The 19,273-nt window shown below is 42.1% G+C and overlaps 1 protein-coding gene across 1 annotated transcript; it reads right to left on the bottom strand.

Annotated features, from left to right (window-relative positions):
* Positions 1–605: 605 nt before the first annotated feature.
* mios (missing oocyte, meiosis regulator, homolog (Drosophila)) lies at positions 606–18,344 on the bottom strand. The gene is made up of 12 exons (XM_077526818.1): positions 18,138–18,344; positions 15,492–17,121; positions 14,267–14,756; positions 13,011–13,109; positions 11,488–11,742; positions 9,057–9,226; positions 7,977–8,042; positions 7,743–7,901; positions 7,270–7,422; positions 5,781–5,985; positions 5,560–5,689; positions 606–1,109 (listed from the first exon to the last, which is right to left on the bottom strand). The coding sequence occupies exons 2-12, from the start codon at positions 16,308–16,310 to the stop codon at positions 1,019–1,021; spliced, it is 2,637 nt and encodes an 878-aa protein (XP_077382944.1). The 5' UTR covers positions 16,311–17,121; positions 18,138–18,344; the 3' UTR covers positions 606–1,018.
* Between the last annotated feature and the right edge of the window lie 929 nt (positions 18,345–19,273).

Raw genomic sequence — 19,273 nt, 5'->3', positions numbered from 1 at the left:
AATGTGGGCACCGGAGGGAGTGTGAAAGAAAGTGAGGGTGTAGAATTGTGTTTTTCACTCAATGGGCAGCTGAGCTTCTGTATTAAGAGGCGGGAGGGAAGTAGGGGGGCAATCTTCTTGTCCAAGTGCAGAGCAGCTGCTGTTTTCCGAGGAGATTCTTTTCATGGAGCGCGAGCCTAGAGTGGGTCGCTCAATACGACCCCCCCCCCCCCCCCACCACCCCCCCCCCACCACCACCACCACCACCACCACCACCACCCAAACCACAATCCTCCCCCGAAAATGTTGAAAATGCCAAATAAAGTAATAAAAGCTCGCTTCACCTGGGGTACCATCCTTCAGTGCCAACAATGCTTGTATTTAGGAACATCCTTTTGGGGGGGGGGGGGGGGGGGGGGGGGGGGCGTTGAATAATAAAGTAGATTTTCAAGTAAAGCTGTGGCCTACTATGAATACACAAGAGACTTTTTGTTTCATCTCAGAACCAGATGAAATAAAAAAAATTAAAAAAAATCCTTCAAGTGGCATTAGCCTAGAAAAGACATTTCCTTGAACAAATAGTGTTTTCATATCAAAACAAAACTTTTGCATAACCTAATGTAGACTTTGTGTGATCAAATATGGTGTTTTAATGGGAAAGTATCACATTTCATTTCATAAAGGGCTTCAACTGCTTAGTGGCAAAAGGCTAAAAACAGTTTTTTTTTTTTCTCGCCTCATCTTGACTTGTCCTGAACAAATAGTTTTTTCATGTCACTAAACAACATTTAGATAACGTCATGTAGCCTTCTGGGATCAAATATGGCAACATTTGCATCTACTGAGTATTAAGAATGTTAAAAAAAATTCATTTGGCACCTAGAATCACATTTAAGTTTTAGATTCTTAACTGAAGCCTGATTCAGGTTATACTGCGAGAGGCCACTTTAAGCCTGCTTGTCCTGAGAGGTTGACAAATGACAAGCCCAGCAATAATCGCCGGGTTTCCCTTCTTGATTGCAGATAGGCCGCTCGCCTTTCAGCTGCTGTCCGAGGGCTCCAAGTTGCCCGTAGTGTCCAGCTGCATGCATTTACATGTGCACGCTGAGACGGGGCACTCCGTGTGGTCCCTGCAACAGGTGAAGAGTGATTTAGTGGCAAAAGAGAGCATTTTCAGAGGATCATGTGTTCTTTTTGTGGCTGAAATACTGCACTTTTGTGGGAAAACTAAGACTTTTCCAACAATTACAGTGGTGCCTTGAATTTGAGTTTAATTTGTTCTGTGACTGTGGAATTTGAAATAGAGCTGTCAAATGATAAAATATTTTAATTGTTTGATTAATCATATTTTAGAATTGTGATTAACTCATTTACTCCCAGCCATTTTCACGGAAACAACCCCCTTCGCTGGATTTTAACTGATTTTGCAAGGCCCACAGAATATTGTGTTATTTTGCTATAAAAACATGGAACCTATCAAAAGAAAGATTAGAGTTTCTTATTTCATCCAGAAAGAAAAGTATATTGCTATCCGTTTCCGTTTTGCAGCAATTAGCATTAGAAGCTAAGTTTCATACTCATAAATTTGTTTAGAACTGTTGGGAAATCAGCTTGTTTTAACACGGCCCTGATTGATCTCTTATACTCTACTGCCACCTGCTGGCCGTTTTTGTAATAACTACCATTGCTTCAACCGTTCTCTGCAGTAGAAAGCCTGCATCAAAGCCTTCTGTATGCTCTAGCGTAAAAAAAAAACAAAGAAAACAAAACGTATAAATACATATTTGGGACACTTAAAACATTTAAAATAGAACGTATTTATACGTTATTGGGAGTAAATGAGTTAATCATGATTAATCAATCAAAAAGGCTTTTTAATTAACATTTTTTGCCCACCAAATTTGAAGAGCACCTGTTATATGTTAATTCTTTCGACATTTAATGTTATGAGGATGTCTTCAACAATTTTTTGATCCACTGAACACTCTCACCCTCCTGCCTCCTCTATTTCTACTTATTTAAAATGGGGAAAAAAATGACCCCAATAGTTTGACATGAACAAATATTCTGAATGTCATACGCAAACATTTATTAAATGCTTTACTTTAATGCATCTATTTATGTTTATTGCTCAAACACAACCTGTGCTACCTTTAACACAACCATCCACTGTCAAAATTAATAGTGCGACTAATCTCTGTTAATACATGACTAATGCAATAACTTTTTTGTGATTAATGAATGAGATCTATATTTATAGCCCTTACTATTGCTAAAAAAATAATCCTTGTCAATTGGAAAAATAAACAATCTCTAAATATCGACCACTGGTTAAACTTACTAATAAATTATATCTCAATGGAAAAAATCTCTGCCTTAAATAAAAATCAAGTATCAAGATTTAAACAAATATGGTCTATGTACATAGAATATTTTAATCTCAATTTGGCAACTTAATCCTGCCAAGATTCTGCCTGTTAACGAGAGCCACCACATCGTTACAACTTCTGTTTTCGCTGCTCCTGTATTTGGTATTTTGTATCTGATTGTTTTTATTTTTATATAGTCAGGAACCTAGTTGCTGCTAGTGGGCTCGAGCATACCACACTATACGACACTATACTCAATAACTCCTTAAGATCTATTTCTAGTGGGCACTAAGCATCAACACTTGGTGTTACTGCATGCTAATTAGTCAATTTTCTTGACGCCGTCCCCTGTGGTCGGGCGGGGGTGGTTCTGCCCCCCCCCCCCCGTTGTCTGCTCGGTGGCGGTTGCGTCTTGGCCGCTCCCTGGGCCCCCTGTGGGGTGCGGTGTTGGGGTGCTTCCCCTGGTGCCCGGGGCGGCGCCGTCCCGGCGCGGTCCGCTGCTCCGTGCCCGGCGGCGCGGTTCGGGGTGGGTGGGCCTCCGGTGTGCCCCGTGGTTCCCTCTCCCCTCCCCCTTCCTCCCCCCCGTCGCCTCTCCCTCCTCGCCTCCTCCCGCCCATCCTCCTCTGCCTCCCGGTCCCTTTTCCCTTGTCGCCCTCCCTCCTCCTCTCCCCCCCCGCCTCCTGCCCTGCAGCCGCCCTTTCGCCTTCTTGTCGTCTTCTCCCCGCTTCCCCCGCCCCCCCCCCCTTCCCTGTCTGCCCTGCGGCCCCTCCCCCTCCCTCTCCCTGGGCCTGGGGCTCCCTCCCCGGCCCGGGCGTCGGGCTCCGGGGGCCGGGCGAGGGTTTGGGGCCTGCCCCACTCCGGTATAACTCCTGGCGCCCCGGGCGGGCTCCGGTGGCCGGTGGGCTGTCCGGTAGCCCTGCTGCGCTGGCTGTCCGCCCATTGTGGTGCCGGGTGGATGAGGTGGGGGGCGGCAGGGGGTGGGGGTGCTGGGGGGCGGGCGTGCCACCTACACCCGCCGGGTTGGGTGAGGCCCCGCTGGTCGCTCCTCTTACTCACTTCACTAGCTTGCACTATACACTTTGTAAATATACACATAGGGGACACAACACATTTCTTGGTGGGGTGGGGAAGGGTGGAAACACCGTCTTCACCCTTCAACTCCCCTCCAATTTTAATGCACCTCACGTCCAAGGGGAGGGGTGAGTTGGGGCGGGGAGCCATCAGAGGGGATGGACTGCAGTGCCTGGCAGCGCTGTGGTCCCCCCCATTTGTGTCCCTGCCCCACCACTTTGTCCCTCCATTCCCTTTTTTAATGCACCACACATATACATATTCATTTTTTTGGGGGGGATACGGGTGGGTCGGAATAGGGGAAATTTTTTCCCTCTGCTCCGACTCACCTGCTCCCAATTTTAATGCACCACACGCACACACTTGTATATACACTGGGTGGGGCCACATTCACGGTGTAAGGGTAGAGCTCGCCAGTCGGCGAGCTGGCGGACTCAGTAACAGGGTTAGGTGTCACTTGTACTCTGGCGTGACGACCGGGGCCTCTCCCCACCGGGCTCGGTGTTCTGGTGTTCCGCCTTCTCCCCTGGTGCTTCCTCCTCTGCTTCCCCCCTCCCGCCGCTGTGCAAATCTCGCGCGGCTGGAGGTGGGGTGGGCACATCTTCCCTCTCTGCGCTGCTGCCCGGTGCCGGTTTCCGGGGGGGGGGTGGGGGGTTCTCGCGGGGGGCCGGGTTCGCGGGGGGGGGGTGGCGGCCGTCGGGGGGGGGGCGGCTTGTTTGGGGGGGGGTGGAGGTATGGGTGGGTGGGGGGTTGGGTGCTGGGGGTCGGGGTGTGTTCGGGGGTTTGGGGGTCGGGGGTGGTGGGGCCTGGGTCGTGGTGGATGGCGGGTTTGGGTGGGGTGCGGGGGGGTCGTGGGGGGATGGGGGCTGGGGACCGGTGGGGCGCTGTGGGGGCCCGCTGGGCCTCGTTCTGCGGCCTTGGGCTCGGGGGTGTGGGCCGGGGCTGGGGCGGGGGTGTTCCGGGTGTCTGGGTCGGCTCGCCGACCGGTGTCCGCTCGGGTGGCTTGGGGGTGGCCTTGGTGCTGCCGCGGCCTGGGGATTCCGGGGGGGGGGGGGGGGGGGGGTGCTCGCTTTGCTGGACCGCGGTTGACGGCTTCTTTCTTTGGTGGTGGTCCTTATGCATGCCAGATCCGTCGCACCAGCATCTACTGAAACTCAACAGAAGTACCCTCTCCCTCCCACAGCCCCTTGAATCAGTTGGTGCTGGTGTCTGTGGTTCTCACTTTGCTTTATCTATCCTTCCCTCCTTCCTCTCTTTAGTTTTTCCTCTGGTCACTTGAGATCTTAATTTATTAGAAGTATGAGGTTTCTGGGGTTGGCATAAGACTCCGGTTTTGTAACCACGCAGGAGGGGTCTTGTTGGTGCTGGACTTCACTTTGATGGATTGGATGTACTGGCTTCTATTGATCTCACTCTGCCTTATCGATCCTTCCCTCCTTCCTCTCTTTAGTTTTTCCTCTGGGCTCTTGAGATCTCGCTAAATTTGCTGGAATTTAGAGGCTTCCGGGGTTGGCGTAAGACTTTGATTTTGTAATCATGGGGAAGGCAGGAAGTGTTTGGTCGGTGCTGGATGTCACTTTGATTTACCTTTCTTTTCTCTTTATTTCTTTTTTTTTCTGACCTTTTCTCTGGTCTCCTGACCATTTAAATCTCACGACTCTGGCAAGATTCTGAAGTACCTGGTTAAGGCGAAGGGTAATGGGATATTTATAAGGTTTTAGGTGAATGAATGAGTATAAATTTATAAGTATTTGCACGCACGCACACGCACGCACGCAAACGCACGCAAACGCACACACGCAAACGCAAGCACGCACGCACGCAAACGCACGCACGCAAACGCACGCACACATACACACACACAAAAAAAAAAAAAAAAAAAAAAAAAAAAAAAAAAAAAAAAAAAAAAAAAAAAGAAAAGAGCAATGATGACAAGACGTTGAATCGGTAAGACTACCGAATGAACAATTCTGAGCTCTTCAAAAAAAAAAAAAAAAAAAAAAAAAAAAAAAAAAAAAAAAAAAAAAAAAAAAAAAAAAAAAAAAATAATGAATGAGTTAATGCTTTAACTTTAACAGCACTAATTTGAAGTCACTTTTCTCCAGTGAAATGAATGGAAATGGCCTGTGTGTAGATTTACCTGAACCAGCTGAGCATATGTCCGGCATGGCCGCCATGGCGACAGTTGTGACACCAGGTGAACCAGTTGTTGAACTGAGCCAGTTTGTTCTCCCTTGTCAGGTCGACCTTGTCATCGGACTTCCCCGTTCCTGCCAAAAAAAACAAAACAAAAAAAACACAACCACAGTGTCAACAATGACGACACGGCCTCAAGCGCTGAAATTTGCCCGTGGCCGTCACCGGCGCAGCTGGACACGGGCGTGCCCATGTTCATGAGACACAAGGCGCAGCGCGGCAGCGGCTTGCGGCAGCCCGGGCAGCTGGTCACTTTGGACTTGGTGGGCGAGCCGCTCACGCCGTACTGGCTGAAGCCGCGGCCCTGGTGGGGCATGGCGGCGCAGCTGTATGAGATGGACTTGCCGCAGAAGTTGCAGCTGACAAACACCTGCGGAGGGGACACAAAGGTCGTGGTGATAAGGGGGAAAGGTGGAAACGGAGCGACATGTCGGCCAGCTGGCGGGGGTTTCGCTCCAAGGACAGATAAGGAGGAGATAATCCGGCAATAATCCCAACCGCTGCTCAACTGTGATTGCCGTATAACCGTGTTATGACGGGCTACATTGTGGTTTCCCATAAAAGCAATTGCAGCGGTCTCTTAACCTTGAAGTGTCAATCATGTATTGCATAATGCACATAATAAAACAAAATAAAAGAGTGACAATACATTAACTGGTTTTATAAAGTATAATTACTTTCTGAACTGTAGTATCTGGGTGTTGAAGTCAGAATCTGAGCACTAGTTGCGGCCTCCAGCAGGCTCTTGTGCGTGATCTCGTTTTGCATTTCTTTGTTGAATTAACAGCTGAAAATGCATCTGCAACGGTGGCTGTCCTTGTCCACATGCAAGAGCATTACGATACCTTAATAGCTCTGTTTTTTTCCCCACTTCACACAAGCAGCCTATCTGCAGGTTGCTCATTTGTCCAGGTACCACCGTTTTATAAATGGGCTATTATAAAGTATATATTTTTTGCAAGACTACAAAAACAATGTAATCAAATCAAACAAATAATGTTGTGTTTTCAAAAGATGGAATTTGTTGAGAAAAAAAACTGAGCATAAAGTTGTATTTTTGTAAAAAAAGAAAAAAAAAGAAAAAAAAAGGCATTTTTTTTCTACATAAACATTCTATTTGCTACAATAAAGCCATTTTTCAAGAAAAAATATTTTATGAGAATAAGTTCATAATGATGAAAATTTTCATAATATTGAATACAGAATAAAGTTGTTTTTTTGTTTTTTAGAAAACCAGCTGCATTAGAAGACTATAGTTGATAGACTCCTAAGATAAAGTCACTCAATTTTTTTCAGCCTTGTTATTATTATTATCATTGTCATCATCATCATCATATTATTATTATTGTTATATTATTATTATAAGTTAAAAACAAAACAAAAAAAGATGGATTAAGAGAATTTCTTTTCAAGAAAAACATAATGCACCCCAAAACTAGTATTCCTGCAACTTTTTTCTTTTAACTATTACAATTTTTTTTTTTCCAAGAAAAAGTTGTATAAATTGTATTTTTCCAAGAATAAAGTCACATTTTTTAAGATAAAAAATAAAATATATTTCTTTGTACTTTCTAGAGGGGGAATCACTCAGAATACTACTAAAATTAAGTTATTTTCATATATCATAAGAACAACTTCATTTCGGAGGGTTCACCTGGGCCAGAGGTTTGGAGGTTGGATCCAGTTTTCCTCGATGGATGTCAAACTCGGCCCGCTTGTGCCAGAACCTCCACGCGTCTAGCAGGTTGCGGTAGTTTTCGATCCAGCACTGGACTCTGGGGTCCTTCAACACCTCACCTGGAGAACCCTGGAAGGGGGCATGGGTGTCATTGGGGGATGCCTCAGACTAAAGTATTGGGACACATCATTTTATCAACTAAATTAATAATCCGGGGGTTGGACTTCCTGAATTGTCCCTGAATCCCATTCTTTATATGGAGGCACTTTATTCCTTAGCGCATGAACCCGAAAAAGTTTTTAATCAAACCATATCCTTTGAGCTAGCAAAGCCTGCTGGCATAATGCTAACACATAACGTAAAACACCATAGACAACCTGATGGAAATTAGCATAATGTTAAATAAACAACTGAAACGTGGTGCAAACAACGAACCGAATTAATAGTACCTTGAGCATGCAGAAGCTGGCCGTCTGGACGTCACCAGTCCGGTCCACATAGCTCTCCATCAGGTCCACACCGTCCTTGGTCAGGCCCGTCAGCAGGATGCCCTCCAGGTTGCCCGCCTCTTTCATCTCATTGGTCAGCTTGTCCACATAGCGAGGAAGCTGCCAAATGGCACCAAAACACTCCAAAAAATCCAATTCAAGCTTGACGTTGATATTAGTGTTGCGGAATGTTACCTGAGTGTCGTTGAGAAACATGGAGGCAAAGGCAACTCGGTCACGCACCGCCACGCTGCTTTCGTACTGAAAGGGAAAACATGAAGTCGTCAGTTTTACTTCCTGCTTGTTATAACCTTGACAACAAGCTCCCATATTCATTAACTCATTCACTCCCAGCCATTTTCACAGAAGCAATCCCCTTCACTCCCGGCTGTTTTACTGGATTTTAACTGATTTTGCAAGGCCCACATGTTCTATTGCTATAAATCATGGAACCCACCAAAAGAAAGATTAAAGTCTCTTCTTTCATCAGCAAAAAAATTATATTTCTATCTGTTTCCATTTTGCAGCAATTCGCATTCATTATTCACAAATCTAATTAGAATTGTGAGTATTTTAACTTTTTTTTTTTTCAACATGGCCCGAGTTGATCTCTTATACTCTGCTGCCATCTGTTGGTCGTTTGTGTAATAACTACCATTTCTTCAACCGTTCTTTGCAGTTGAGAGGCTGCATCAAAGAGTTTTTTATTTGTTTGTTTTTTATGCTAGAGTCTAGCATAAAAACAAACAAAAAAAAACTATAAATATTTCTTTGGGACACTTAAAACATTTCAAATAGAACATATTTATACATTTTTGTGAGCAAATTAGTTAATAACTTGTAGCTTTTTTAATAATAATATCCTTACATTCTTGTAATCAATATTTTTTATACGTTAGAGCTATTGGGTTTGGTTTCAAGAGGGAAGAGGTCTAAGAAGAGGAATTTCAGTCAAGCACTGGCTGTATCCTACATGTGACAACAGTCACCTGAAGAGTAACATTTTTTTTTTTACTCTTTTGTTTAACTCTTTTTGGTTAAAGTTTACCAGGAGCCGCAATAAAATTGTAGGCCATATAGCCACAATTTCAGACTTGATGTTCTTGGGCAGCGTAATCTTGTTTGCATCGGCCGAAACAACGAAATAAATTCAACAGAAAAACCTTCCGTTTGTCGCAAACGTTACTTCAAACGCTATACAACAGCAGTTACACAAAGACATTCTTTTCTTACCAAGTTAAAATAAAGTTACGAGTTACTATTCAATTTGTATACCAGCACGCCGTCGTAGGCTCCCGGCTCGCTGGTGAGGAAGGCAAACATGACGCAGAGGTAGGGGTTGTTGAGCTGCAGCCTTAGCGAGCTGCACATCTCCCGCCACAGCGAGGCCTTCTCGTCTGTGTATCCCGACAGCGCCATGGCCACCACGTTCAGGTTCAGGTCACCTGGGACGGGGGAGGGAAATTAACACCGGGAAAATGTCTCCAAAATTGATTGGATTTTTGAACCATTGTTTTAGAGAGGGGCATAAAGAATGACAATAACTACCAGTATTGTATCTCATTATCTGTAACTATGGAATATTTTTAGAATCGATTAATCTATCAAGTATTCAATCGATTAATTATAATAATTTTAATTTTACATTAAAGTGTATTACAAAAGCATTTTCTTTTCCTCGGACCGCTCTACTCATGAGCTTCTTAATTTACCAAAAACAAAATTTCAAGGACATGTTAAAGGTAAAAAAAAATTAACTGTAAAACGGATGCTTCAAATACATCCTGTTGCTTTTCAGGCTTGACTTCTTGAGAATTTTTTTTTTTGTGGGTGTACCAAACTTCATGCTGCCAAGTCAAACTGGCTTCAGGGGCTGAATTTTCTTCCCTGGAGCTGCGACTCAACTGACAAGTTTGTCTTCAAAAGGTCCCTGGAAACGACCGCTAAAATGGCTGCTTCCTGTGAGTTTTCAAACATGGCTTCTTGAGACTTTTTCTTTTTTACTCATGATAGACATGCCTACCAAAGTTCATGTGTAAGTGAAACCAGCTTTGGGGGCTGAATATTCAAAAAATTGTTTTGCAATAGATATAACACTTTGACACACTGTACGTTCTCTATGAAAGAATGATGCTTTGAAAAGAGACTGTTAACAGGTCTTATCTAATGAAGCAGGCCGCTGGCCACTTTCAGGAAACACTCATTAGCGCACGCAGCAGAAAAACATCTGACCTACATGGGCGGAATGTTTGTGAGTCAAGAACAGCAAGCGCAAGCGCGCAGTTTTCATTAAAGCGCAGCATGCGGGCCAGAAGGAGTGTTGTTGTGTTGCTACGTTTGACACATTCCTCGGGTGCTTCATTTCATTGGATTTTGAACATTTTTGGGTTATTTATGGCGGCAGGTCCTAAGCCAATCTCTTTCACATTCCTGCATTGACAACAACATGGAGGGGAGGGCTGTGGGAGAAAATCCAGTTGCCCAATTTCCTTTTAAAACAGCAGGATATTGCAATACAATTGCTTCACGTTAAGCGTATAAAATAGGGCATTTATTTATAGACACGAGTTTCAAATGCAGGCACAAAGACAGACAACACAAGGAAACGGTACAATGACAAGTGACTTAATTCGGTACACAATCTAATAAGATCCAAACTCAAAAACGCATTTGCGTTTAGGGGAGAAAAAGTCATTTTACGTGCATGAAGTTGCATTTTATTTAGTTTTTACTCAAAATAGATGGACTCTGGCTTGGGTGCGAAAATATGTGATCAGGACCCTATCTTGGGCTGTGCAATTAATCAAAATTCAATTATAAAAGTTCAATTATTACACTTCACAATTGCAAAATCAGCATAATAGTAAAACAAAAAAAACAAAAAAAAAGTTATTAATACATTTGCACCTTTATCAAATTTAAAAATAGCTAATTTAATAAATTTTGTTTCATCCAAATGAAACTACCATAATTATAGTGTTTCAAAGAATTGTATTTGTCTTAATATTTTTTACGTTTAAACATTTTCTTGTTTTATACCAAAAAATAAATAATCGTCCTATTGCACAGTGCACATGCTGCATTCCAACTTCATGCTTTTGACAACATAAATAAATATACATTATTCTAAATATATAATTTTTCATAAATTCTGTTTGGTCCAAAAGGGACTGACATAATTATAGTGAACCTATTTTTTTTTAATTGGTCTTAATATATATTAAAGTGTAAACAGTTTGTTTTGTACCAAAAAATAAATGACTGTGCACAAGCAGCACTCCAACTTCAAGTTTTTGCCTACATAAATAAATGAATAAATATTATTCTAAATACATATTATTATAAATTCTGTTTGGTCCAAAAGGAACTTACGTACTTATAGTGTTTCTATTTTTTTTTTTTCAATTGGTCAAAATACTTTTAAATGTGTAAACATGTACTTGTTTTGTACTAAAAAAAACAAAAAAACACAAAAAAAACATTTGAATAATCGGGATTTCAATTATTGCCTAAATAATCGTGATGATTATTTTTTCCATAGCAGTCCTATCCCTACATAATATTACGTACTAATGTAATTGGCTCAATGCTGCACGCCTCATGTTTAGATCCTTATGCGAAAATGACTGCAGAAGTCTTATTCCTACCAAATTTGTGTTCCGTACTATTGTGGGTGTGTTTAAGGAATACATGAAGACTTCCTCACCCTTCTCAGCCATGGCTCCCCTGTTGAGGATCTGTATGGCCCTGCGGATGTCCAGGTTGAAGAGGGCCACGGCTGCGGCCCGCTCCCACTCGCGCTCCTGCTCCAGCGAGCGCAGGAAGGGCTCCACGTCCACGTCGGGCGTGCGGCCCGTCCAGCCGCAGAGACGCAGGGTCAGGCCGCGCTCCTCGCTGTGGAAGCGCGTCGCATCCGTCTGACGCTCCGAGCCACTCCAGCACCGCCGGCTCTCCGTGGTGCCTGGTGGTGACGAGAGACCCACAATGAACATCTATAGCGATGTTTATTTTATTATTTTTTGTTATGTCACGCCATTCCCCCTCAACTTTCCACCACGACTATAAATAGTATCATTCAACTATAAAATCATTATAAGTACACGTCTGCATAAGAACTAAGAGTCCTTGCACTCTCTCTGACAAGGAGAGCACTAGTACCACCTACTGACACGGATGTGCAATTACACTAAACTGACTGATCTACAGACAGCCTTGTTTATCAAGAAAAATACATTCCCCCATATTAGAAGAAAGTCTGCAATTTAAGAGCGCTCATATTTCTTTCTATATAGTTTGAACCCTCCCACAAGCTTTAAACACATTCATTTAAACTTATCAAAACACTTAAATTTGAAAAAATAAAAACCACTTGATTTTCAATACCGGGTATTCCTTTTACTGTAAAACTGACACATATCTGAAAAAACAAAACAAAAACACAATTGCATATTTAAATGCCATAAAACGTTAAGCAAATTCTGTAATTTAATCTAATAAAAGTTGCTAAAATATAATGTGAAAAGCCCCAGACGGCATAACAGAAATTAGCAAGGATGTTTTGGTAATTCTAAAGCTTCGGATCACCTATATCGAGGACCTATATTTGATAACGCCATTACATTTCACAATCGTGATGAAGAAATTATTTCACTAAATACTGTTCAAAAATACAAACCTTTCTTGAACACCTTTCACTACTCAAATATAACACTTTTATAGTAATTGTCATTACTTACATTTTAACCTCCATCGTCATATTTTTTAAATACTATATAACCCACCACAGTTACGTGGTGTCTCAGTCTTAACACTAGAGGGGGCTGAAGGCGCACAACAGTCTCACCAGTATGCCATAATAAACCATTATTTAAAGCGATACTTCACTCTTTGAGACATTTTCAGCAGTAAAAAGTTAATATTTTGTCCAGAATTAATTTGATAACTCATATATGATGGCTCAGAAAACAAACCCAGAAAACAGGTGAGCCGTGAATGGCCGTTATGTATTGCCTCAGCAGAGGCGATGTCATCTTCAGTCGACAGCAAGTGGCAAAATTTGTTTTTAAAGGTATTAATTGTTTATTAAAAATAATGACATCACAGTTATAAGCAAAATATTACAGTATTCATACTGGTGTAAATGGCTAAATGAATCAACTTATCTTTTTAAAAATTGTCAGGACAGTGTGGCGCAAAAAATGCACTCAGGTCGAGATGTAGGCTTCTTACCCGAGCTGGTCTTGACAATATTCTTGATGCCAGAGTAGACGACGGCCTGTTTGTTCCCCTGTAGCTTCAGCTCTACGTCCTCGGCACACTGCTTCATATGTGAGCTTTACATAGGAATCATCATTCATTTCATAGTGCAAAGTTTGGGTCTAACAGTACCGTAACTTCAGATTGGACCAAAGGAAGCTAGCTCACAAATATATGCACATTAAAGTGGAAGTCAACATTTCTTGACAATAATATGTTATATGTGACCTCACAAGCCTCAACATGACATTCTGATTAATATTACATTTGTGGAATGGGAGTTATTTAGCAAAATCCAGCCGTTTTTATCCATCTCAGGGGGCGGCCATTTTGCCATCGACTGAGGATGAGCAACATTGATGTCATCTTCAGTCGACAGCAAGTGGGAAAATGGCCGCCCAGATTACCATATTTACACCAGTGGAGCTGTATAGAACATATTATTCTAAAATAATAAATAAATAAAAAATTGAGGGGGAGGGGGGTTGACTTCCTTGTTAATACGATCAAAAATTCAAAAGTGGCTTCCAAAAAACTAGTGATAGACCAATATGGGTTTTTTTCAAGGCTGATACAGATGGCGATTATTAGTAGCCAAAGAGACTGATATTCATTTTTGGTAAAGGAGAAAATACTATCATCAAAATTTTAAAAACTTGTTCATTTATTTATTTTTTAATCTTTAAAATGTGTACAAAAAATTGACAGCTTTGTTTAAAAATTCTAACAAAAACTGCAGGGAGCTTCCAGAGTCATCAACAAGTGTTACACAAAGTTAAGCAACTAAATAGTTCCCTAAAGTTTTCTACTGGAGATAGTTTTCCAAAATTTCAAAAATAATTTCTTAATTTTATTATTATTTGCGGTATTTTTATTTTTAAAAATATAAAGTATAGGGGAGCTGTGTCAGCAAAACTGTCTGTAAAAATCTTGATGAAAACCCTAAATTTCACTACGTCAGCAAGCATTCACCGCTCAGTGAGATACCAGCGTTATTGGCCTTCAGATTGGCAATAAGTCAGATGTCGATATTTGTCAAAATGCCAAATATCTGCACCAATAATCGGCCCGGCCGATAATCGGTCTATCCCTACAAAAAACTGTTAGTTTGTCAAACAATCCATTTTATGGTTGTTTAGGAGAGCACTAAAGATCGTTTGTGAAAGACTTTGAAAAATATGGTCAAAATATCATTTAGTACTTATGTCACAATATCAAAAAAAGGATATAGAAGAGGTCAAACCACAGGGACTTGAGCTGGGAATCGTTCCCCCCCGCCAGCAGGTGGTTCCTCCACACCTGGACGGTGTCATGGCCGTACCTGGACTGAGCCCTCTGCCTCATCTTGGTCGCGATGTCCTGCTCCAGGAGGCCCTGGGCGCCCTCCGGCCCGTCCTCGGTGCACTCGTACAGGTGGCGCCCGCAGGCCCACATGAGCGAGGTGGTGGAGCTCCACGCCAGCGAGATGCGCTCGAAGACGGTGAAGTCGGTCATGGCGCGGTTGGCGGCCGACACCACCACCATGCGGTTCTGCCTGGACGGGTGCCAGGCGAAGGTGCCGATCAGGCCGTCGCAGGGCTGCACGCTGCGCTCGATGATGGTGGGCTCCGTTTCGTCGCCGATGGGCGTGGGAGTGTGCTGCATGTCGTACAGACGGATGATGTTGCTGTCACGGGTCAACGTGGCCAGCAGGCCTGTGCGGGTCGGGCACCATGCCACCTGTGAACAGGTTGAACAAAACACTGATATTAGGTTTTGGACAATCTGCAACTGGACTCTTTCAAATTGTGGACTACTTGTCAATTATTACATCAATAACTTGTCTTGGTTGTCGTGCTGTGCAGTTAATCAAAATTCAATTACAATTTCAATTATTACACTCCATAATTATAAAATCAGCATAATTATATATATATATATATAAAAAAAAAGGTTATTAATATTGATATTAAAGGGATACTTCACTTATTTAGCCCATTATAGCAATAAAAATTTCATATTTTGTCTATAATTAATTTGATACTTTATTTTTCACGTACAATTAGTACCTTTCAAAACACATTTTGCAACTTGCTGTCGACTGAAAATTACATCACAAGGGCTCAGGTAATCATTATTTTTCATGTACAATAAATACCTTTAAAAACTTTTTTTTTTCCCACTTGTTGTCGACTGAAGATGACATCCCCTGTGCTGAGGAAATAGGTACTGACCAATCATGGCTCAGTTTGCTGTCGAAACCCAGAAAACAGGTGAGCCATGATTGGTCGTTACCTATTTCCTCAGCAATGGTGATGTCATCTTCAGTCGACACCAGTCGACAGTTTTATACCAAAAAACAAATGATCGTCCTAATCGTGATTTCAATTATTACTAAAATAATTGTGATTTACATTTTCTTCATCATTTTTCATCTACTTGGATCTTTACAAAAACATAAATTCAAAAACATACCTTGGTTAGAGGCTTGGGCTGCTCGGTGAGGGTGAGGACAGGCTTCTCGAACTTCCTCAGGTCCCAGATAGCCACCTGACCCTCGAAGAAGGAGGCGACGCGGTCGGGAAAGTGGGGGTCCACCGTCACCCCCTGGATGGCTTTGGTGTTGACGAACGTCTTCTGGCTGGTGTTCCGCAGGTCGAAGACGGCCAGGTTGCGGTGCATGCCGGCCAAGAGGAGCTTGGGGTCTCGGAGGAGCCAGCAGAGGGACAAACAAGCGTCGTTCTGGCCCAGGTCGTACAGCGGCTTGGTCACTACCGAGCTCGGGTCCAAGTCCGAGGACGACAAGCGGATCTTCTCGGCGGAGACGCTCGGCTCTGGGGAGAACTTGCTGCTGATGTCCCAGATGAGCACCGAGAAGTCGGCCCGGTGTTTATCCAAGCCGGCCGCCAGCAAGTTGCTATCCACCGGGTTCCAGGCCAGCGTGTTGCACTGGCGGGCGTGCTTGGGCACAAACTCCTTGCCCACCAGCTCCTTGCACGCAGAGTTGTGGCTCTGACCCAGGCTGGTGAGCACCACCCTGCCGTTGGCCTGGCCCACGGCGAGCAGGCACTCGGGCTCCTGCTTGGGGTACCAGGCTACGCACTTCATGTAGGGCGTGTCCGAGTTGATGGCCAGCAAGGTGGCGGCCGTCTCTCCCGAGAGGGGCAGGGTGCCCGCCTTGAGCTCGGCGCCCCCCGCCGGACCGATGCGGTACAGGCCCAGCTCCGAGTCGCAGATGACGTAGCGGTCCGGGTGGTGCGGGGACCACAGGATGTCCGGCTTGGAGCCACTCATGATTACGAGGGGGCTAAAAAATTGTCAGGTGGATGTGCTTCACCATCAGACTCCCACCCGCACAAATTCTAATATTTATATTAAGAAGTTCTCCGTGATCCGAGTGATTTACAACTTTTTCGAGATACGAATCTTTGTTCGGACGAATTTTTGTTTTGACTTGCGAGCAAAGACTGTATGGTGGCAGTTTGGCAGATAGAATTTGAAAACAATTGAGAGTATGCTAAACCAGCACCCGCATGCATCGATTCAAGAAAAATCACTTCCTTCCTGTTGAGAGACCACCTGTAGAAATATTCAACATCTACAGTGTCTTTTTTTTGTACAAGATGCCTTCCAAATTGACCAAAGATGACCATTTCCAATGCCCGACGCATTCGAAGGACATGTTTTAAGCTATATGCTTCATCTTACATAAACGACTACAAGGGTGTGTATTGTGCCTATTTGCTAACATTAGTGCTGTAACTTCTATTTAAATAAATACTAGTGTGACCTAAATGTAGTAACTAGTTTGAATTATGCATGTCTGTAGTTATCTGACAATGAGCACCTCAACAGTTAGAATTAGGGGAAAAAAACATGCAAGCTAATGATAAACTCCTCACAGTTTGTTAACTTCATCATGTCATCAGCGCATATATATATATATATCATAGTGATTGCTGCGCACACAGGACATGACGTCACCCAACCTCTTCTCCCGTTTGGTCAGGTGACGTTACGCATTAGGCACATTTTTCTTCTTCTTCTTAAAAAAAAAAAAAAGAGAGACTTCAAGATGTTTATTGCCACTCCCAGTTGAGGTTTACTGTCAAACCAAACAGAAAACAAACAGTGGATTATACATCATGTATTTAAAACGACAATATATTATCCGCTAGCTACACATAATGGGAAATGCCATAGACGAGGGCTAACAAACAGCATCTCTGTGGCGGTGTTATAACACTATAAGCAACAGATATTTGAACATAAATGGTGACACACTAAACGTAGACTGATAATACAACAATACAATAAATGTATGAGCCCGCTAAGCCACAAACACACATTCAACAATTCCCAAGCAGAACTGAATACGGGCAAATGACAAGAACTGTAATGACAAATGCCCACACAAGTTTAAAAAATAAAATACATGCAAATTGTTGATATATTTATGAATGTGAAAAACATGAAAATCACTTATATATTTGTGTGAAAAATTTTGAGACAAATTCCACAACATAATTAGACGCCACTTTCGGAAATTAAAGACTTTTTTTTTTTTTTTTTTTTTACTAATTTCCAAAAATTAACAAATGATTTAACCTGGTAGGGCAACATTTTTAAGTGAGGAGTCGAGAATAAAATTTGATTCAAATTGTAGTTGTTAAATACATGTGGTAAAGGGGAGTTAAAGCAAACTTTTAAAAAAAAAATGCATTGGTTTCTCAACTTGTGAACGTGAGCGTACATTGACACGGTCAAACTATGTGACACGTCTGTGCGCACAAATGGGTCAAATTTAATTCACGAGTTAACGTATACGCTTCAAAATCAACGAAGCAACCCCAAGACGTAACCTTTGACGCAATTTGCCAACGCAAAATGAGAATACTTTGGAGGATGAGTTTTGTGGATGTGCAAACTCCTCAAAGCTAATGCTAACGCGAGTGAAGGACGACTTTAGAACATGAGCTTTTTCGTCGGTCCAATTTAGCTAGCAGTGCTCTAACTTAGAATCAGTACGCTATATTTATGACACCCAGTTATGTTTCCTGTTTGATGTTATATCTAAGTGAGTAAGTAAAACTCAACACATGCAGGGAGGTGAAAACTTACTCAGGGTTGTAGTACTCGTGTTGTTTGTAACACAAAAACAGATCCTTCGAGGAAATATAGTCAGTCATTTATTGGTTCCGATTAGAAAGAGTTCCGCCCCATGATGTCATTTACAAAATACACAATAATAAAACACGATTTGAACATAATAATAAAAATCACAAATAAAAATAAAATGTATCCAATATATAATCAAAAAACTGCATCTTGTTTGGGTGCAACACCAAAACAAGTCCGTCATGTGATTAAAATAGTGCACTCTCAAGCTAAGTTCCGCCCGAAGATGTGATTTACAAAATTCGATGAAAATTACGATAAAAACAACATTCAATAATAAAACGCGATATATATTAACAACACACATCATATGCAAAACATGTACCTAAAATATAATCAAGAAACGAATTATTTATTCTCGGTCTGTGCATATTTGTCCTTGTGGTTCAGCCACCAGAGGCCGCTGTCGTCTAAAAATGTCGTTCACAGAATCCTATTATGACGAGACCATATATACACTATTTAAATTTGTGTTTTATTATTATAAGAATACTGAAGAGCATTCACACATTTGATATTCTATGTCCCCAAAAATATTCTGATTGTTATTTCAGCATCATCATCTCACCGTTTTTCACCGTCCTTCCACATTTTTCCATCAATTTAAACTCGTCCAAATTTAAAATAATTAGTAGGCCTATTTGAATCTCAGATTTTTCACTCTCCAAAAAAGAAATTCAAGCACTGAAATTAAGACCAAAAAAAAAAAAAAAGTTACCCATCTCTCAGATTTCAAATTCAAAGTGTTCAGCTCATTCAGAACTTTTTCCCACTTTCCAAGAATTAAAAAAAAAAAAAAGAAATCAAATTTTCAAAGCAACATCCCCAAATTTACACAATAAATTTCATACATTTTAGAGATTTTCTACATATACATGATTGTTTTATTGCAGAAATGTATCTTAGAAGAAAATGGCACTTTTACAGTAGCCTACTGAGTAAGTTCATTCAAATGTATGTAAAATGACAACAACAAAAAATCATTGGATCATGCGGCCTCAAACTGAGCAGTATCAAATCGAATCAAATCAAAATTCAACTGAGTTGAAATGAATCAAACACTTTCAAGTTGAATCATC

Source organism: Festucalex cinctus, chromosome 7 (genome assembly GCF_051991245.1).
Source record: "Festucalex cinctus isolate MCC-2025b chromosome 7, RoL_Fcin_1.0, whole genome shotgun sequence".
In the NCBI taxonomy this organism is placed as follows: domain Eukaryota; kingdom Metazoa; phylum Chordata; class Actinopteri; order Syngnathiformes; family Syngnathidae; genus Festucalex; species Festucalex cinctus.
The sequence above is the reverse complement of the archived record's forward strand: the minus strand, read 5'-3'. Positions and strand labels throughout refer to the sequence as shown.

Excerpts from the sequence above, each read along its gene's own strand:
- mios (XM_077526818.1), bottom strand. The coding sequence starts at position 16,310 with ATGAGTGGCTCCAAGCCGGACATCCTGTGGTCCCCGCACCACCCGGAC. Across the intron at positions 9,227-11,487 it reads GGGAGCCATGGCTGAGAAGG|GTGACCTGAACCTGAACGTG; the intron begins GTGAGGAAGTCT and ends CCCCCGTCCCAG. Across the intron at positions 7,902-7,976 it reads TGTTTCTCAACGACACTCAG|CTTCCTCGCTATGTGGACAA; the intron begins GTAACATTCCGC and ends GCCATTTGGCAG.